The sequence below is a fragment of the Mobula hypostoma genome, chromosome 7 (genome assembly GCF_963921235.1).
Source record: "Mobula hypostoma chromosome 7, sMobHyp1.1, whole genome shotgun sequence".
Classification (NCBI taxonomy): Eukaryota; Metazoa; Chordata; class Chondrichthyes; order Myliobatiformes; family Myliobatidae; genus Mobula; species Mobula hypostoma.
The window spans coordinates 147,766,786-147,789,205 of NC_086103.1; the positions used below are offsets into that span (position 1 = coordinate 147,766,786).

General features: G+C 38.5%; 2 protein-coding genes across 3 annotated transcripts in view; one reads left to right on the forward strand and one right to left on the reverse strand.

Annotated features, from left to right (window-relative positions):
• Positions 1–22,420, reverse strand: part of flt3 (fms related receptor tyrosine kinase 3) — a 94,470-nt gene that overhangs the window by 71,282 nt on the left and 768 nt on the right. The window contains exons 2-5 of the mRNA XM_063054247.1: positions 7,168–7,280; positions 5,426–5,516; positions 5,105–5,249; positions 3,164–3,279 (exon numbers count right to left, since the gene is read on the reverse strand). Coding sequence (XP_062910317.1) covers positions 3,164–3,279; positions 5,105–5,249; positions 5,426–5,516; positions 7,168–7,280 — 465 coding nt within the window. The remainder of the gene's footprint in view (positions 1–3,163; positions 3,280–5,104; positions 5,250–5,425; positions 5,517–7,167; positions 7,281–22,420) is intronic.
• The window catches only part of pan3 (poly(A) specific ribonuclease subunit PAN3), a 210,067-nt gene that overhangs the window by 59,754 nt on the left and 127,893 nt on the right, over positions 1–22,420 (forward strand). For both annotated transcript variants that reach the window (XM_063054249.1, XM_063054250.1), the window contains exon 2: positions 8,723–8,839. The gene's annotated coding sequence lies outside the window, so the exon portion shown is untranslated. The remainder of the gene's footprint in view (positions 1–8,722; positions 8,840–22,420) is intronic.

Here is a 22,420-nt window from a genome sequence, read left to right on the forward strand (position 1 = left end):
AATAAGTACATTTGCTAAAAGTCCTGATCATAATTTACTAGATGTAATCTTTAATCTGAAACCTTTTTATAATGGATCTATATCTAATATTTATAATATGCTGTTGGGAATGAGAAGTGTTCCTTTAGATAAAATTAAAAATCTTTGGGAACAAGATTTACAGACTTCAATTTCTGAGGAAACTTGGAATCAAATTTTTATATTGGTCAACACTTCATCGTTATGTGCCCATCACTCTCTCTTTCAATTTAAAGTGCTCCATAGGGCCCATATGACTAAGGGTAAGTTGCCTCATTTTTATTTAGATAGATCTCTGTACTGTGATAAATGTAATAATGGAGAAGCTTCACTCATTCATATGTCTTGGACATGTTGGAGTCTTGGAAAATATTAGAAAGAAGTATTTCAAACCTTTTCAATATTTTTTAAAGTAAATTTCAAGCCTAATCCTTTGACTGCTTTATTTGGTATTGTTGGAGGAAAGGATATTATTCTGGAGCCATCTGATTTGCACATTTTGGCTTTTATGTCTCTTATGGCCAGAAGGATGCTTTTGCTTAAATGGAAAGATGTGGCCCCTCCTATTCATGCCCAATGGTTACGTAATGTCATGTCATGCTTAAATTTAGAGAAGATTTGATGTTCAATCTTTGAATCTAATCAAGACTTTCAAACATTGTGGGGACCTTTTCTGAATTATTTTCAAAACCTTTGATTTGCTGTTACAGCACCAATGATGACTAACAATCTTTTTTCTTTTTTTTCTTCTAATCAGCTTCCGTCTTGGTATTGGGTTAGATTTTTTTAATATAATAAAATGATTATTTTTCAATGTTACGAATTAATTGACTTGTACAAATACAGGGTAAGGAGTCTTTATATGCGATTTAGTTTAATATATTGACATTTTTTTCCTGTACTCTGTATTCTTATATTTATAAATTAATAAAAATATTGGAAAGACATATTTTGAGATTCAGCAAGGGTTGCAATGTATGCATTCTGCCCATATATGTACAGGTTGCACACTAAACATAGTCATTGTATCTATATACTGCCCTTGTCAAACTATAGCCATGCCCTAAGTGTGCAGCTGATACAATAAACAACTGCCTTACAAAGACATGGTGGCTGCTGCCAAATGACCTGCATAATTCACTGCCCGGAGTCACACACAAACAGGAAGCTGAGCAAATAAAGTCATTTCTGATTTGAGTTAAAGGACTGGATTGATAGGCATGAACCTCAAAGCAATATACATGAAATCAACAGTGCCCTGCTCTGCAGGGGAGCCTGGAATCTTGCCAAAGCATGTTGTCTCTCTTCTTAATAGTAACTCAAGGAAAGAATGAAATGAAAAAGGAAGTGTTGGTGGCGTTCCTTTTGCAGTACTTGAAGGTAGTTCCACTGCTATTGTCACATAGAGCAATACCTGCTCTGAAGTTTTGCTTTTTGCTCCCACAGATAGATCTCAGTAAGAACATTATTATATTTGAATCAGAATCAGGTCTTTTACCATTGGCATATGTCATGAAATTTGTTGTTTCATGTCAGCAGTACAGTACTAGACATAAAAAGTAACTAAAAGTCACAATAAAAAATAAATAATTAGTGGAAAAGAGGAATGGCAAGGTACAGACATCTCATGTGCATTGTTTCTCTCCAAATTTTGCATAAAATATTTGAAACCTGGACGTCCTGGTGAATACAGCCTCCTAAATTCTTCCTCACCCTGTTTACCCTTCTGGCAGCTTGTCACATGCTGTGCCCATTGTTAGTGCTTGTAGCCATGCTGGGTTACAAGGAGAATGTTTAGTGTCTGTCTAATGGACCATGTCTGAAAGCAATCTCTGCAAGTGCCTTATTTGAAAGAGCATCTGTCAGGACATGCCACCCATTCTGTAAACCCCTGCAAGCTTGAAACCAAACACCAGTAGCAGTGAAACAAAAGAGATAAGAAATCAACTACCATCAACTCTGTTATTCCTTCAGAGCAAAATTGCTCAAAATTTCTTCTCTCTGGCTCTTTGATGAACATTTGTTCAGATGTTCCAGTTAAAAGGCTGTACATGCAGTATTCAGTTATGTAGTATCATGATTCTCTGGTTATGCATATCACCAGTTGGCATTTGTATGCCTGGGCTAATGTCTTCATCAGTATGGCAGCCACCATGACTCACATCACAGGAGCAGAGATCACTAGAATCTGGAATGGATCCTGGACTCACTGGAGTTCAGAAGAATGGTGGGGGGAGGAGGCCTGATCTCATTGAAACCTATTGAATATTGAAAATCCTAGAGGATATGGAGAAGATGTTTCCTACAGTGGGTGAGTCTAGGACCAGAGGACACAATCAGAATAGAGGGACATCCATTTAGAACAGAGATGAGTCGGAATTTCTTTAGCCAGAGGATGGTGAATCTGTGGAATTCATTGCCATGGACAGCTGTGGAGGCCACGTCATTGAGTATATTTGAAGTAGAGGTCAATAGATTCTTAATTAGTGAGGGTGTTAAATCCAATCTAATCCAATCTAATCTAAATGTTACTGGGAAAAGACAGAAGAATGGGGCTGAGAGGGATAGTAAATCAGCCATGATGGAATGGCAGAACAGTCTCGATGGGCTGAGTGGTCTGTTTCTGCTCCTACGTTTTATGGTCTTAACCCATAGAAGATCCAATTTCATTCCCCATTATCTGTTTCTTGAATACGCATATCAAACCTCAACTTCATCCAAAGGCAAACATCCCATAATGCAGCACTCCTTCAGTATTGAAGTGGAATGTTATCTTAGGTGAACAGCTTGAACCCAAATACAAACCTTTAATTCACAACCTTCTTACCGAAAATACATATTTGTGACATTTTCCCTTCTCTAATTGTCCAGATAGGGGAAACACTAAGGATGCTGCTAATCTTCTCAGTTACATTTTGAATATTAAACAAAAATGTCATCATAGGTTTCGTATTCAACATAAAGTGGGACTTCAATTTCACACTTTCTTACAATAGAGATATTAATATGTATTCCCTCCCCAATTGTACCCTAATATTAGGAAAAAAACTTTGTAGTTGAATATTATTGATATGGGTCTGTGGATGAACAGTGACCATTACTTCTTCACATGTTGGAAATTATACTTAATTATTTCATTACTTACCTCTAACAACAACTTTAAAATTAATCGTCCAATTTGTATTTCCATTTTCAACTGTGAGAGAATATACACCAGTGTGCCTTTCCCTGATTCGCAAAATTGTAAAACTCGTAACTTGACTGAAAAGAAAAATAAGGATCAGATCAATTGATCAACAGGAAAAGTAATTAGTGGATTTCTTCTTTGTTGTGCATTACTAATCACGTATATACTTCCCTCTTCTCTTCAGGAAGTAACTTAAAATCAGAAAATGATTAAGTTGCTATTGAAAAGCAATAAAATTGTAAATATAGCCAAACAAGTTAGCTTATCCTTTAAAATCAAAAATGCAGGTGCAGGAACTACACAGTAAATGAAGATGAATCACCAAAACTATGAACAGCACCATACCTATCAAATGCTTTGATTTCAGAGAAGTACATTCTATTGCATTTACTCAACAAAGTTTATTCATTTTGATCAAAAAATCAGCCTGGATTTCCTATCAAGTATCTGGCTTCTTTCAATGGACAAATGTAGCTAAGATTTAATGTGCAGTAACAATGGAGAAACCTGTCCTCCTGAGATTATGGAGATCACTGAGGAATAGCTGTGGTTCCAGGGACACAAATTTGACATTCCCTCTCAGGAATACAATTCATCTTGCTCTACCACACTCCTAACACCCCTTGTCTTGCAAGGCCCCTCATCTAGCCTAATTACTCTCCCATGGTTAAATGGTCCAGTCCATACTGAGGCTTTCTAAGTCCAATTCTAATCAAAATTGTCTTCAAAGCCATCAGTTGTTTCTGTTAGAGAAAGGCAGCTGCCTTTCATGAACCATATTGCAACTAATAGGATAGCACTCGCAGAACTTCTGGAATAGGAAAAGAATGAAGGCAAGCCTTACCAAATTGAACAAGATTGATTCATTAGTGTTGGTTTGCTATTCTCCAAGTTTTGATGGAAATTTAATTTTGTTTTGGATTTTATTTCAGCATTTTGGACAAGCAGATCTTATGACAGAGGAAACAACGCATGGGACTGTTGGTGAATGGGGATCTGGAATTGTGGTTGATGAAATTGTGTTTAGATAAGACTATAAGTCATAGGAGCAGAACTAGGCCATTTGGCTGATCGAGTCTGCTCCACCATTCCATCAAGGTTGACTTATTTTCTCTCTCAACCCCATTCTCCAGCTTTCTCCCTGTAACCTTACTAATCATGAACCTATCAACCTCCGCTTTAAATATATCCAATGACTGTGCCTCCACAGCCATCTGTGCCAATGAATTCCACAGATTCACCTCACTTTGGCTAAAGAAATTCCTCCTCATCTCTTTTATAAAGGGACGTCCCTCTATTCTGAGGCTGTGTCCTCTAGTCTTAGGCTCCCCCTTTATAGGAAACATCTCCACACTACTCAATTGAGGCCTTTCAATATCTTTTCTTAGATGAGGGGCCCAAAACAGCTCACAATACTCCATAGATAAGATGTATATATGTTGCTCTTTCCTTTTTCACCTGCTCATATCAGGAAAGTTGTCTAAAATATCCCAATCTATCACAAGTTTCAGCACTTGTCCTGCTTAATACTGTGCCCTCCCATAGAGAAATCCTAGGAACGGAAGCTTCACTTCAGTGGGCCAGTGGTATGCTTCATCTCAGACTTTGCTTCAGCGTGGCTTTCTATGCATGTATTCTGCCTACATTTGCATATGTTATGATTTAGATTCATCCGTTATATCATCATTGGATTATCCTTGTTATTCAGTGGCTCAAGTACACTTGAGTGCAAGGCAAATGGACCAAAATAACAAAAATCTAAAGTAAAACAGATTATTCCTACTCCTCTGAATCATGTTGCAGGAAGAAATCTTTATTCTAAATTTTGCTTAGCTCATTTTCAAATGAAGAATGTCACACAACAACATTTAATGTATAAAAGCAAATTAAGGAAAATACCTGTACAATGTGTGGTTCTTCATATCACATTGAATTCTGCTATTCTTAAAGCTCCAATGACAAGATATGTTCCCAGTAGTATTCATGATGGCTTTCAGGGTTATATCATCCAAAACATTAACTTCTACAGCATCAACCTGAAATTCTAAACCATATTGCATACTGAAGTAATTTGTAAAAAGGAAATAAATGGCAAAGTTGAAAAAAGTTATTTTGTTAAAATATGTCATAGAAGAAACATGCTGATATGTACTATAAATATTACTAGTTTACTATTGGACAAAGAAAATAATTTTGAATCACAAATATCTGAATTCATACCATTGGCTTTATTCACCAAAGATTTTCTTCTTGTTGATTTTTTGCCATCCCAAAAGCTTTGAGTTTGGGTCTGATTTTCATCAGACAATATCTACAAAAAATAAGTTGAATGCTTCATATATACTTTTAATATATATTTATAATTTCCTGGTGTAACTTTAGTGAATTTATAACACTAAGGAATGCTGAAAATATACTCAGTAATACTTATTGTTCAGCACATAGAGTGGACTTATAAACAGGAAATGAAAAATAAACAAATATAAGAAATTATTTCAAAAACAGCAAGTTTTTTTTCAGATGAAGCATTAAAGTTTCTTCTGGAGGAATGATATCAAATAGGCTTTCTACATCCATTAAATCTTGTGATTTAGACTACATGGTTTTCATTTGATACAACATACAACTATCTCCTAACACAGAGATTTTTAATATTCATCATGCCAGCATAAGAGCATATGAAAACATTAGATTGGAAAAGGACATCACTCAAGATTTCCCAAATTCATGATATCTGGAGCATCAGAACAAGATATAATTCCTTTTTACTGCAGCCAAGTTATCTCCTGGAAAAAGCAAAATAAAAATGGGTCAAGTAAGGCAGAAAAAGATGTTTTTTGTTTCAGCCATATTCCTTCAATCCACTGACTAGGCTGTTCCACAAATGTTGATTCCAATTTTTTTTTTGTTTTCCATGATGGACTCATTCATGGTCTGGGATCAGCAGATAGATCAGATAGATCCAATTGCCATCTGAAGATTATTTGTATTATTGGTATTGCTTTTGCTATTGTTGCACTGAATTAATGAAGTCAACTGTGGAAGACTTTTCAAACTTTTATTTATTTAGTAGCATGAAAATAAATGCAAAGAACAAAATCTAATTATCAAACAATTGCAGGGAGGGAGTCCTTTCCATATTGAAGAGAAAGGTGTCTGATCCCCCAGCAACTCCTCTCCACCAGCACAGTTGCTCTCTGTTCTGGTCTCATCAAGATATCCTGCCTTCTTGTCAGTTCCTTCTCAGGATCAGAATTATGTAAAGTCTTCACCAATTCAAGTCCTAAATTTTGACAGTACGTGATTAAGAGACCTTTTTCTGCCAAGGTCATTGCAGAAATATAGGCAAGGCAAGGAGACAAAAGAGATTTGTTTCAAATATATTTTGCTATATACATGTAAGGTCTGAACCTTCACTCCTGTTTTGAAAATTTAAAGTGGTTACTGGTGGCATCCTTTCAAAATATCTGTAGTTATCAGCATCTCAGATTTCAAGTAATCACTTTATTTAATTCCAAGCCTTGTATTGGATTCCCTTGATAGTCTACTTTATAAATTAACTGCCAATGTAGGAGATAAACTGAATAGAGTTTGGTTTCATCATAAGTTGCAGGAAAATGACTTCGGCATTGGCATTATGCAATAACAAAGTTTCTACTTTTGTCCGACGGAATCAATCTTAATCAATACTCTCCGATAGATAGCCTATGATCACTATTGTAAAATGCCTAAGGTGAATATTAGTTTAGAATAAGATTCAGCATTATCCCCCGCAATGCCTCGTGCCTTAATTGTTTAATTGGCAACTTGAATTGAATTACTTTAGAATTACAGCAATTTTTTGAAGTTAACAAGTCATCTGTGATACAAGTCACTTCATAAATTAAAAAGAAAACTAAATTAAAATCAGAAGAAAAATAACCTATACTGCAATGAAAACAATGACTTAACTTGGTTAATACCTGTGATACTTCTAGACGATCCATATCGGTAAGATAGATCAAAATGCATTTCGTATGAGATGATTGTTTCCTCACTCTTTGTTCAGAAATCACAGGGCGTGCAACATTAAGAACTGTGGAAAGTAAAATTGTTCTTAAGTATTTTCCCACACTTACACCTTGTAAAGTTTCCATGATCTGAAGTTAGTGATAATAAATCAGAATCTGATTCTGAACGATTTACAAAAGTTCGATTTAAATAAGGGATCCCAACCTTTTCTTTACGCCTTGAACCCTTACCATTAACAGAGAGTCAATGGACCCCAGGTTGGGAACCCCTTGTTTAGGAGATGTTTTCTCCATTGATCATCAAAACTCCATAAAAAATGAGGAGGAAATCATTCGACAGAACCAAATAATAGGGGAAAGATTCCTCCCCCTAACCAATGCCTACCACAACTCTCCTATCCCCATCTTCTCCAAACCAGGAGGGTTTAAATATACACAAACAAAGCTGAGATATCTTGCATATGAAGCTAGAAGAAGTAACTGAGATAAATTGAGAAATTTCAGCTCAGTACATTAGGTGAGTGAAGCTAGTGTATGGCTTCAGTACATAAACAGATATATACTTCCAACTCATAGTACGAAAAAGTCTTGGGTGGTGAGTTGCAATCAAATGAAATTTGTTCGTTTATTGACAACAAAATTTGCAATTACAATATTGATTAGGGACCCTCATTACCATTTGATCTGCATTTCAGGTGCTATTGATTGTGAAATACCAAGCAGCATAATTGGCAAATTTACATTGAGGATCTTGTTGCAAAAAGCTTCTACATTGAGAAATCCATTTTGAAGCTGACAGTAATAGTTACCAACTCCCCAATGTTAAGTGATTTTGAGCAGCTCTGGAAGATTTACTCCAGTGAGCAACACTGAAAGCAATTGGTTTTGTTCAACATCAAGTAACTCTGAGCCTTGGTTTGAATTTCGGTGGTCATGATATCAGAGAAGCAACTTGTGACATAAATTGTCTGTGTACTTATGAACTCCACTAAATCTGCAAGATGAATTTAGTTAGTTCAGTGACAAAATTTCTTCATTGATAAATAATCGGAGATATACTCAACCCACTATTGAGGACATCTTCAAAGGGCAATGCCTCAAAAAGGGTGGATTCCATTATTAAGGACCCCCACTACCCAGGACTGCCATCAGGAGGAGGTACAAGAACTTGATGCCACATGCTCATTGTTTTAGGAACAGCTTCTTCCCCTCCACTCTCAGATTTATGAATGGTCCATGAACAATACCTTGCTATTTAGCTCCCTTTTGCACTAATTTTTATATTTCTTATTGTATCTTAGGTAAATTATTACTGTCAGCTTCAAATTGGATTTCTCAATGCAGAAGCTTATTTGCAACAAATTCTTCAGTGCAAATTTGCCACTTATAGTATTCTTTTAATGTATTAAACTGTACTGCTGCTGCAAAACAACACTTTTTCAACAAATGTCAGTGATAGGAAACCTAATTCTGATTCTGGATCTGATAATTTTATTCTTTTTTCTAGGATGTTGATATTTGCCACATGATAGCAACTAGAAGAATGGAATAAGGACAATTTACTTAAATTCACCAAGAAGGGACCCAAAGACATCAGAGCCATCCCACAGAGAATATTTCACAGGTTAGACATATATGCAAAAACACAGAGACAAACAGATGATTCAAAGTATCATGAGGTTCATGCTAGCAATTATCTTTGAGAAAATGACAACATACATTTTCCTTTAAGAAAAAGGACAGTGTCTTCATGCATGGAGATAGGACCATTTCTTTGCAGCATACTGGGGTTAATAACCAACAAGCAACAGCTTTACTAGCAGATTCACAGTATAATCCAAAAGGAATTACTCCATAGCTATCATTTTAAAATTTTAGTTAAAATGGGTATACAACAAATACAACACGCAAACTTTTCATTTATGTCAGATTACTTTGTCTGGCTTGCAGGGAGTGTTCAATAAGAATCAACAGTAGTAGGAGAAAAGACAATTTTTTAAACTGGAGGTAAGGTATGAAGAAGACAAAAGGTGGTCAGAGAAGCTAAAAGGGATCGAGATACGTTAGGAGAATGGGCAAAGATCTGGCAAGTGAAGTATATAGTATGGCTAAGTGTGAAATTCTATACTGTGCAAAAGTCTTGGGCACATGTATATAGCTCGGGTGCCTAAGACTTTTACACAGTACTGTGCATTTGTTAAAATAGGAAGGTGTTGGGCTATAGAAATATGAGTACTTTGCTTTGTATTACCCCAGTGGTATTAAGTGTTATTTGGTAACTGGAAAAACATGATATACAGTACAGTACAAAAGTCTTAGGCACCCTGTCTATATATCTGTGTCTAAGACCTCTGTACAGTACTGTATAAAATAAGAAACATAACTAAATTGTGAAGGGGCCACAAAGGAATTCATGTCCAGGAGAAACTTTTGCAGGTAATAAGGAAACTAATACAATGTTATTGTTTGTTGCCAGGGGAATTGAATATTTATTGTTATTGCTGAAGTTTATGCTTCAGTTATATAGGACATTTGTGAGCCCACATCTAGAGTACAGTATTGACCTGCATTTTTACAGTCAATGCACTAGAAGCGGTCAGAGAAAGTTCATTGGAATAATAGTTAAAATTGTGGGCAATTGAGGTTTTTATCTACTGGAATTTTTGAAGAGTGAGATGTTAATTCATTCCAAGATCCTGAGGGTGGACGTGAAGAGGTTATCTCCTTGTTGGATAATCTATAATTAGGAATCACTAGATATTTTCCCTCAGAGAAGCCGAGCCTTTGAAGATAGCAAGAAAGATATGTGTAATTGATGTATAAATGCAAAATAGTTATATATGATCTTAATAAAAATGGCAGAGCAGATTTTAGGTAGCAAGTAGTTTACTCCTGATCATATTTGTATGTTTATTTGGATACTGTCAAAGATCTGTTCCAGTACAAATCTCTGAAGGTTTCCAAGTTGCAGTCAGCATTAGTGAAATGAGAAGTTCACCACCTAGAATGAAAATGTATCTGCCTTTCGCAGCTGGCCACATCAGAGGAATGCAAAGAGGGATATACAAATTGTAGATTCCAATAGTATGCAACCAAAATGCTCACATGGGTTCTAAATCCAGTTTGTGACCTTGATAAGCAAGAAGTAGAGCCATAGCACAGAATCCTGTCACGCAGAGAAAACCAGTTCGTCCATTCTCTAGTTTGTTTTCTGTAATCCTGCATTTTTTCTTGCTGAACCAATTTCTCTTCAAAAGCTTCAATTAAATGTTTGCATCACCTCTACAGCAAGTGACATCTAGCTCAAGACTACCCACTGCCTGGAAAATAATTTTCCACACCATCACCCTTGATTCTTTTGCAATCAACTTAAATCTATGTTCTTTGTTTTCAATATATATCACGTGCTTCCCATTCCTAAATAGCATATAGACACACTTGCTTCTCCTGTCAAGGCAAATGACAGATTATGAAGGAATTTTAAGAATCAAACAGATTAGAACAAATGCCCTGTATTATTATGAAGGAATTCTAAGAGCCAAAAACTCTGATTTAAGGTGCAGCAGAAAAATAAGCTGATTACCTTGCCTTTGGAGTGGCTAGCAATGATTTGTTGGCCCAATGAAACAAATGACCTTTGGCTTAAGAGGCAAATATAGCGACAGTTGTGCAGATAATGGACAATTTACCCAGTTTGTAGATTCTATGTGAATTTAAAGAAACCAATGGAATTACATTAAAAGCAGAAAAGCTTGGCATGCTCATCAAGACTTCATTGATAGAGTGAGGAACAAAATTGATATTCCAGGTTAATGCCTGGACTTATTGAGCACTTCCAGTACTTCTTGTTTGTGTTTCACTTTCGAGCATCTGTAGATCTTTTACAGAAGCTTTAGCAGATTTTGGTCACTACCGTAGCAATCGTTCTCCCACTTCATTAGCTCCTCTAGAATGCTTTCTGTTTCTGTGGAATCCTCTCAGATTGCTACATTTAGCAAAACACACATGATTTAATTTTGCATCTAAAATACAGCTTTAATATCTCAAAGTAATGCTCAAGTCATCACATATTCTTTTTAAATTAGAGGGATTTGATGATGTCTTAACCATCAACACTTCAAAGCATATGCCTGGTTTACTGACAGCCATTTGTCTATACACCCTGCTCCTATGGTTATTGCCAGATGAGATAATTTTGCATGGGGACCGTGCAGTGACTAGTTTCGTTTTGACCCACTAGTCAGTGGCCTTTTGTAATGATTGAACAATATTCTTTACCAACAGTATTCAGTTCTTCCTGTAGCACCTTTATTCTCTGTACATTTTAGCAGTAACCTCAAACCAAGGTTAAACTATACTGCATGCAGAGCATGAAAGACTTAACCAGAAAACTTTAAGTGTTCCTGAAGCTAATATCTTTTCACACATTTTTTATAAATAGATATGTTTTAGAGTTCTGGAGTAAAAATGGAGCAGGCCAGGCAGCATCTGCAGAAAGAGGAACAGAGCTATTGATGAAATAGGCAGGTGTGTAGTTTGGGATGTGGTGGTCTCTTTCTCCGAGCCTTTTGAACTCCAGGTGGAGGTGTGCAAAGTTCATGGTATCATGACAAATGATCCTGTTAGCAACCATCGAACCAAGGATTCCCACAAGTGAGTGAGGATGTAACATTTCTTCAGGAGGTTTTAAAATATCCTTGTATTACTTCTCTAGTCCTCCTTATAATTACTCAAATCCTAGATTGTGCCAATTTTGCACATCTGATGTCACCCATGGAAATGAGCTAGGTTACTCATCCAAAGCAGGGGCATTGAGCTGAGAGGAGATGTTGATATTGGTGTCTGCCAAAGAATATGGAGGATTTGCAGAGAAGACATTGGTGATGTATCTCCTGGGATTTGAGGTATCTGCTGGGGTTGTTCATGTATCAGAAACATATGAGAGGACAATATCATTGCTATCTGATAGGCCATGAACCTACTGTAAGATCCTGATCTTCAAACACTCTTTACCTCAGACAGCTCCATGACAGAATGAACTTGATTGTGGCTTTCACTGTCAATGTCTGCCGTTAGTGCAAGGCTCAGTCTCTCACTTGCCTCAGTGAACTTGAGGGTGATAACTTGTAATTTGGCCTCCAAATGTGCGAAAGTGCTGTCTGCATCTTTCAGCTCAGTGACCAAGGTTAGAATGGCTTTGGATTTAGAGTGAAGCCAAGTAAACTGAACAGTTTCCATTTTGTTCTGTAGATAGAGGTGCAATATTGCAACAAGACAGACTGAGATGGCTTCGTGGTAATGAAGCAATTTTGCTTGATACCAGCCTACACTGAAACTTATGACTTCAATATCATCATGTAGAGGAGGTGTGATAAAGAGAAGGACACTACACAGACAATCTCAACTGGGGAAATTAAAGGCTTTCATGCAGTCAGTAAAGGCGCTTGCACAGCATATACTGCTCCTTACACCTCCAGGAATTGCTGTGCAGTGCAGATACACTCATTAACCCTACGCATAGGTGGAATCCACAGACTCATTCAAGAGGCAATTCTTTAGCTCTTGGTAAGAACTTGAGATGGAGATTGACCCAGACTTTCCCTGTAGAAGAGAGCAGGAAAACCCCTCAGAGGCTGATGCATTTGCATTGTACCTTCTCGTGTAGAAGCTCACTATTACTCTCTATCTAGGGTCCCCCGGCATTTCTTGTTCTCTTCAGATGTGGGAGATGAGCCTAGGAATTTGTCTACTAAAATTGCAGATTTCAGTGGGGATACTATTTGCTCTTGCTGCTTTGGCAGATGATGCACATTCTTCTCCATCTCTTGTTGGTTTCGGTAGCGGCAAGAGTTGGTTAAGTAGTTTGTGTGGAATGGAAACAAGAACATATGCACCAAGGATAGAGTCTTGTTGAGGAGTTCTTCAAAAATGCTCTTTCCAGCAGGCACCACTGCCTCCTATTGTTGAGAAGCTTTCCTCCATTGTTTACTTTCAGCAGAATGAGCTTTAGACACATAGGTGGTCTTGATAGTACTAAAGAATTCATGGCTGTTATGGTTATTAGTAAGTTGCAAGATGTCCTCTTACTACCAATCATCACAGATTGCATTTCAACTTTCATGTGTCTGTAGTCTGTTTCGTTTCTTTGTGTGTGTGTGTGTGTGTGTGTGTGAGATTAAATAACTCTTGCACCTTTTGTCATTCTCACTGAATCAGACCACATCTGGAGCTTCCTGGAAATGAAGTCAAAATTATCTTCACACAGAATATTTGCAGTTTCTGTCAGGATCTCCATTCCTTCTGAATTTCTGGTTCAGACCACTTTCCCTTGTTACTTACAATAGGTTGTTCCTTCAAATAGCTTAAAGAATATCTGGAACACATCTTTAAAAGAAGTAATTTATCTCTGTAGACCTAGGAAGGGGAAAATCACTCTTGGCTTTAGACTCTAATTAAATTCCAATCTCTGGTGTACCCTTTTCCACTAATAATAGAAAAAAGAAATGAAAATAAAACAGAATATGCTGGAAATAGTTGGCTGGTCCGCAGCATCCAGCAACAGAGAAACTGCTTTCGTTTCAGATTGGTGGGCTTTCATCAGATCTGGGAATAGATAAAGCAAGTGTTGAGGTTGAGAGGATAGGGAAAGGGGAAAGTCTGTGACAGACTGAGAGGCCATGGAAACAAGAAGTGGCATAGAAAAGGGAAGGTAGCAGGTATTTTAAAATGCTTAAATACTCATATTCAGCTTTCAGGGTCCAGCAAGCTCCCTGCATTTGTACTGTAATTACTAGTCGCTCTTTATTGACTTTAATGTTGTATATATCCAGACAGTGCCCTTTTCATGCAAACTGGCTGAAAATCCAACTCTCTTCTGAAGTGGCAAACTACTTAAATACATGTGGGCAGTGTTATCACAGCATTTACATTTAACTGTTTAAAGAAGGAGGTAAAGGTTCACTCTCTAATAATTTACATTAATTCCGAGTGGACTTGACAAAAATTTAAGGAATCTAAAGGGGTCCGTGGCTAATTTTTTGACTTATTACTGAGAAAGTCAAACAATAATAAACACTGTAAGACCATTAACTACAATGTTTCTGGGGACAGTTCACATCCTAGTTCCAGTTAAATTGCATCTGCTTAGTAATGCCATTTCACAGTAATCACATTGATTTAACTTCAGAATTACTATTTGTTGCATCAGTACTATGGCACTTAAATGAAATGTTGTCTTAAATGAAATGTTTCACTTCCTAAGTTACAGAGAAAGGTTGAACAAGTTGGGTCTTTATTCGTTGGAGCGTAGGAGGTTGAGGGGAGACTTGATAGAGGTATTTAAAATTATGAGGGTGATAGAGTTAACATGGATAGGCTTTTTCCATTGAGAGTGGGGGAGATTCAAACAAGAGGACATGAGTTGAGAGTTAAAGGGCAAAAGTTTAGGGGCAACATGAGGGGGAACTTCTTTACTCAGAGAGTGGTAGCTGTGTGGAATGAGCTTCCAGCAGAAGTGGTTGAGGCAGGTTCGATGTTGTCATTTAAAGTTAAATTGGATAGCTATATGGACAGGAAAGGAATGGAGGGTTATGGGCTGAGTGCAGGTCAGTGGGACTAGGTGACAGTAAGGGTCTGCACGGACTAGAAGGGCTGAGATGACCTGTTTCCGTGCTGTAATTGTTATATGATTATATGGTTATAAGATAACCATTAAACATCAGGTACCTAAGATCCAATATTCTTCATTGAATGTGAAGGTTAACCATATAACATATAACCATATAACAATTACAGCACGGAAACAGGCCATCTCAGTCCTTCTAGTCTGTGCCGGACTCTTACTCTCACCTAGTCCCACCAACTTGCACTCAGCCCATAAACCTCCATTCCTTTCCTGCCCATATATCTATCCAATTTAACTTTAAATGACAACATCGAACCTGCCTCAACCACTTCTGCTGGAAGCTCGTTCCACACAGCTACCACTCTCTGAGTAAAGAAGTTCCCCCTCATGTTACCCCTAAACTTTTGCCCTTTAACTCTCAACTCATGTCCTCTTGTTTGAATCTCCCCCACTCTCAATGGAAAAAGCCTATCCATGTTAACTCTATCTATTTTTCCCCTCATAATTTTAAATACTTCTATCAAGTCCCCCCTCAACCTTCTACACTCCAAAGAATAAAGACCCAACTTGTTCAACCTTTCTCTGTAACTTAGGAGATGAAACCCAGGCAACATTTTAGTAAATCTTCTCTGTACTCTCTCAATTTTGTTGACATCTTTCCTATAATTCGGTGACCAGAAGTGTACACAATACTCCAAGTTTGGCCTTACCAATGCCTTGTACAATTTCAACATTACATCCCAACTCCTATACTCAATGCTCCGATTTATAAAGGCCAGCATACCAAAAGCTTTCTTCACCACCCTATCCACACGAGACTCCACCTTCAGGGAACTATGCACCATTATTCCTAGATCCCTCTGTTCTACTGCATTCTTCAATGCCCTACCATTTACCATGTACGTCCTATTTTGATTAGTCCTACCAAAATGTAGCACCTCACATTTATCAGCATTAAACTCCATCTGCTATCTTTCAGCCCACTCTTCTAAGGGGTATAAATCTCTCTGCAAGCTTTGAAAACCTTCTTCATTATCCACAACTCCACTGATCTTAGTATCATTTGCATACTTACTAATCCAATTTACCATCCCATCATCCAGATCTTTAATATATATGACAAACAACATTGGACCCAGTACAGATCCCTGAGGCACACCACTAGTCACCATTCTCTAATCTGACACACAGTTATCCACCACCACTCTCTGCTGTCTCCCATCCAGCCACTGCTGAATCCATTTTACTACTTCGATATTAATGCCTAATGATTGAACCTTCCTAACTAACTAATTTTTGAGCGTGTTAATAATAATTTGTTTTGTATTATTTAAAGACAAGATCGAATGTTACGGGAAGATGTTACTTGACTTATGTTGCAGGAGATTTTTGGGTTCGATACCAATCTATTGTCATGCTGGTGTAACACCAGTAACACCCTCATGAATTATTAACAGAGAGGCTCAATTCTTTTCACTTTAACATGTGCATATTGGAAAATGGTATGCTGGGCCTGACCAATTTTGATTTAGATCAATGGTTGTTCAGTTGGTTCTGTCTATGCTAACATAAAAACATAGTAAATTGGTGAAGCAAAAGCCACACTCCCCGTTATGCCTTCTCAGCCATTCAAAAAAACACTGTCTCCACTTTTTCTAACCTAATCTCCATTATCTTGGTTTAAAAAATATATATATATCTGCCTCAGCCTGGAGTATGCACAGTGATTGAACCTCTGTAGCCATCTGAGATGGAGAATTCCAAAGATTTGCAAAACACTTTTGAGAGAAATTCTCCCTGTCCTTATTGTATACAGTAAGAACATACACTGCAGTTCAAAACTTTCCATCCTCTCTCATCATCCACCCTTTCAGAATCATACAGTGAGTCTGTTTCTCCTTCATCTAAGTCTATACTCAACATCTTTATGAGACAACTATCCTATACCAGGAATAAATCTAATAAACCAATGTTGCACTGTCCCTAAGGCAAATATAAACTCACTGAGATAAGGAGACCAAAGCAGTATATGATATTCTCAGAACATTTGTAGGGAGATTTCTTAAAGGTGCATCCAATCTACTTGCCACAAAGGCTCTAATGTCCTAGCTGTTCCAAAAAATGTTATAAGAATTAGAAATCCTGGGAATATTTATTTCAGATTCCCATCAGATGCAAAATTTTATTTTCCTGTTGGCTGCATCACCCTAACTTTCTGTAATTCATCTACAAGGACCTAAATCCAACCGCAAAGTAGCTACTGTCCATTTAAATGTTCTTTTTTTCCTACTGCTTTATGAAAGTAAACTATCTCACATTTCTACAAACTATGACCATTCTGTCATCAACTTGGCCACTCACGTCTTACAACCTGCATCTTCCTCATAGTTAACTCTGTAAAAATTGACAGCAACAATATCTCTGCCACAATAATCCTCAATACTTGTGCTCAGCAAAGCTGCATTCCCAACCCTTGATTTTACCCTCGATATACTCATTACATACAATGTGGCCAGATCCTGCTTTATCTCCATTTACAAGTTTGCAAATGCCACTACTGCAGTGGGTGGATCTCAAACAACAAGACAGCGTGGAAGGAGATACAGAGCTTAGTGCCATGGTGTCTAGACAGCAACTTACCCTGAATCAATGCACCCAAAATGCTGGAGGAACTCAGCCAGTCAGGAAGTATCCATGGAAATGCACAAAGAGTTGATGTTTTGAGCGGAGACCCTTCTTCAGGACAGGAAAGGAAGAGGGAAGATGCCGGAATAAAAAGGTAGGAGAGAGAAAAGAGGATAGCTAGAAGGTAGGATAGATGAACCAGGTGAGCAGGAAAGGTAAAGGGCTGGAGAGGAAGGAGTCTGATAGGAGAGAGTGGACCATAGGAGAAAGAGAAGCAGGAGAGGCACTGGGGGTAGGTGATGAGCAGGTGAGAAGATGTAAGAGGCCAGAGTGGGGGATAGAAGAAGAGGCAAGGGGGAGCAATTTTTTTAACTGAAAGGAGAAATCGATATTCATGCCATCAAGTTGGAGGCTACCCAGATGAAATATATAGGAGTTGCTCCTCCACCCCGAGGGAAGCCTCATCGTGGCACAAGAGGAGGCCATGGACAGACAAGTCAGAACAGGAATGGGAATTAAATTATTGGACCACCAGGAAGTTTTGCTTTTGGCAGATAGAGCGGAGATACTTAACTAAGCAGTTTCCCAACTTCCAAGCGGGTCTCCCCGATGCAGAGGAGGCCACACCGGGTGTACCTGACACAATAGACAACCCCAACAGATTCACAGGTGAAGTGTTGCTTCACCTGGAAAGATTGTCTGGGGGCCTGAATGGAGGTGACAGAGGAGGTGAATAGGCAAGAGTAACACTTTGGCCACTTGCCAGGAGGGAGATAGGGAGATTAGTCGAGAGGAATGAATGGACAAAGGAATCATGGAGGAAGCAATCCCTATGGAAAGTTAGGAGTTTTACCTTCATCTACAGTACTGTGCAAAAGTCTTGGGCACATATATAGCTAGAGTGCCTGAGACTTTTGCACAGAATTGTATTTGTCAATGTGGAGCAAAGAGCGAGTTTGTAAATCTGGCAGGAGGCAAAGAATGTTGGGAATGGTGAGGGTGAAGCGCCTCGAGAGGGATGTGGGGCGGGTAGCAGAGAAGTGTCAGGGCGGTGGGGGGGGGGGGGAGAGGAACTGACACGGGTGCAGACACACCCGATTCCGAGACACCCGGCAAGGTCCTTGGATTTCAAACAATTGGTTTTTTTGATCGTTACAGATATCTCTCTGTGACGCTCTATCCTGCACTTTATTGTCATGTCCCATTCAATCCCCTCTTCTCAACCATGATTCCCCTCTCACTGCACCCTTCCCACTCTCAGTCCACAAAAAAGACCCAAGCCAGAGTCAGGTTTATCATCACTAATGTATATCATGAAATTAGTCTTTTTTTCAGCATCAGTACAGTGCAATACATAAAATTACTACAGTTCTGTGCAAAAGTCTTAGCCAGCCTTTTGCACAGTACTGTATGCATTCAGTAAAAATAGAAACAGATGACACCCAAGTACTGACTCTATCAATAGATCACTACTTATACTCTATCAAATGAGAAAGTACCTATTAATTCCACAGCAACATACACAAAATGTTGGATGAATTCATGAAGTCAGGCAACATTGATAGAAATGAAGAAACAGTCAACGCTTCCGGCTGAGACCCATCCCATACCCGTCTTCTGTAATCCAATTCTTTATAAACAGGGATATCCACGACCACCACCACCACCCACTAAGAGGCTTTGGCACAAATCTGCCATCTTATTCAATACCTTTGGAACATCTATATATTCCAAACACTCCAGTTTCCCTTAATCTAGCTTGCCAATCACATCCTCAAAAATTCTATTAGATTTATGAAGCAGCTTCCTTTCATTCTGACTAATCGTATTATGTTTAATTTTGCACCCTGTTATCACTTTCTCAAAATAATAGACCAATATTTCTCCCGACTGCAGACGACAATCCAACGTCCACCACCTTTGCCTTTCTCTTTTAACACGTCTTCAATGATTGACACGCGCATCGGCCCTTCTCTGATTTGGCAACATTCCTCAGTGACGATGCACGCCTGAAGTCGGACTAGTTTAATTCATTATACTGTATTAAGTTCATCACGGGCCAAGTATAATAAGAAGCATGCTAGGAAGTGTTGGCTGTGTGGAATTTATTGCCATAGACGGCTGTGGGGACCAAGTCAATCAGTATATTTAAAGAGGAGTTTAATAGATTCCTGATTAGTCAGGGCGTCAAAGGTTACGGAGCGATGACAGGAGAATGGCGTTGAGAGGGATAACAAATCAGCTATGATGGAATGGCGGAGCAGATTCGATGAACCACATGATCTAAATCTGCCTCTATGCCAAAACAAAAGTGAATTGAGAACTGGTTACGACTTTTACATATATTAGATTTGGGGTTTGGTCAAAATCCTCGATAATTTTTCGTTAACCATTGTCTTATCTCTAACAAGGGTGTGCCATTCCGTTTTCGCACAACTTACTTCGGAAGAATATAATTAGTGCCTTTGCTCCTTCCGTAACGCTTCCTTCGATTTTATAAAATTATTAATTGTGAACCGTGGGATACGGATTAATGAAGGAAAGCGATACCCGAAGTAAAGGATCAGACATGATACTAGCCAATGATGGACAGGACACGAACGGCCGAATAGCCTACTCATGTTGCCCATCGTCGTATGTTACGATTAGCGGTACACTTGTTTCATAAAATGCATGCGGAATTAGATTGTTATGCCACTAAATCGTACTTAAGTCTTGTGGTATTTATGGTCATTTGTGTAATTATCACTTGACGACAGAGTCCTGATCCATACCAGTCTATAAGATGGTGTTAAACAGGATTCTGTTCGCACATACAGGTCTTAGGTGCGTCCGATATTGGGCTTCAAACCTTATTTAAATAGATTTACAATACTGAGCTGCAAAGACGTGTTTTGGGATCCATCGCGCTGCTCCCTTGGTAGCAGCTGGGTATAGTGGGTATAGGATTTCAGACAGCGATATTCGCCGGCAGCAGCCCCTACACAGGTCTGCGAAGGACTGGATAGGATCAGGAATGAGGAACAGCCGGGGAGAAGAAGAGCAAGTGGAGGGAACAATCCGCAGAGGACTCAGCCATCAAGTAGGGGTCAGTCTTCAGCCTGGGAATTTTAGCAAATTCTCTGTGCTCGGAGCTGCTGCCGGTGATCGCTTCAACCAGCGCGGGGAAGGCTGGACTTAGACCAGCGACGATGTTTGCAAAGCTGGCAAAAAATATCCGCCAGGCTTCTACTTTTGCATTTGTCAAGCAAGGATTCCGATTCCTGTATTGTGTTTTAAGCACTGGGCGTTGAAGAGAGAGGTGGTTGGGCGAGCTCCGCCAGATAGTTTGGATGCTTTGGTTTTCACATTAGGCACGTAAAAATGCATATTGGAACAAAGGCATCCAGACATACTGTATGCTTCTAGTAGGAAGTATTTTAGGCCTGTCTTAGCCTCCGAAGTGTTGTGATGCTCTTTTAAAAAAGTTCAAATAGAAAGTTAGTCTATTTGCTAAAATAGTCCATTTTAGTCTTCAGAATTTCCGCAAGAATATTTCATCCTTCGAATAGTTTGCTTATTGATGTTGTCCGATAACTGAATATTTTAATTCATAGCTTTTTTTTCACCTGTATCAAGATCAGCGGTTTGAAGTTTTGTCTGCTCCTAGGTAAGTTCCCTTTTTGCGAAATTATGAAATTGTATCAAATTAAATTGTTGTCCTAAAAAGTAATAGATATCCGGCGCTCCGTGGCATAGTGTTTAGAAAATGTCGGTTTCCTATATAAATTAAGGACTCAGGTTATATGCTTGGCCTAAAAATGTAGGGTATTGACTTTATTATTATCGTTATTATTACATGCTGTAGAAGAATTTTCCTGTCTTCGGACCAAAGTAATCTTTGAACCAAAATTGCGTTATTTTATTACCTGCAGGATATAACAGGATGCCTAATTATATTATGATAACAAACAAGAGAAAATCTGCAGATGCTGGAAACCCAAGCAACATGCACAAGATGCTGGAGGAACTCAGCCGGCCAGGACAGTCCGCCGAAGGGTATCGGCCGAAACGTCAATTGTACTCTTTTCCATAGATGCTGCCTAGCCTGCTGAGTTTCTCCGGCATTTTGTGCGTGTTGCTCATAGTATGATCAATTGCGTATTTGAATTCAAACTTTGAGGTTTCAGTTACACGAGGCAGTTATTTGCATTATTACAATAGCACCGAACACGCAATCGTCTGCTGGAAAGCTAAATATTGCAATTGGTTAGCAAAATCTAAAGGTGGGGTTTGCTTGTTTTTGGTTTATGTTTGTACTGTTTTCCGGATCACTGCACAGACAAAGGACAGCTTAAGGACAAGGGGAAAATATCACTTGTACTTTCGTGTATATTTATGTCTTCTTTCCGTTTCTCTCCCACGTGTTTGATCGCAAGCAAAACACCCAACTACTACTGAAATAAATCAAAGGACGCGCACGGAGTCCCTGTCCTGCGCGCAGTTAGGCATTTCTGGAGATTTAACTTAACGGCGTGAGCGCAGTTTCATCTTCCCGACATGCTGTTTACCTTGATTTCCTTACTTTATTCTCGGGAAGTGCTTGATATTATGCAGAAACATCGATGGATTTCGGTTTCAAACCAACACATTGCATGGCAAATTTGTTCCGGAAATACATTTTCTTTAAATGCATCACGTATAATTTAAACAGAAGTGAAAATATTAGGTTAACAGAAGTAGCGTCTGAGGGACCACATGTAAACTACCAGCTCCGTGCAAATCCAATTCCGTGGCTAGTGCAAATTTGAGAACTTCGCAACCGTAAACTTTTCTCCCGAAGTCTGCAGTCAGGAAGTAAAATGCCCATCCAAATGAAAAGAGAGAGGAAATAAAAACAATATAACGAGGTGAAAACACTAATCAGCCTTATTTTGGTGTGACAATGTTCATATTAGCTTATCTGTACAAAACAAT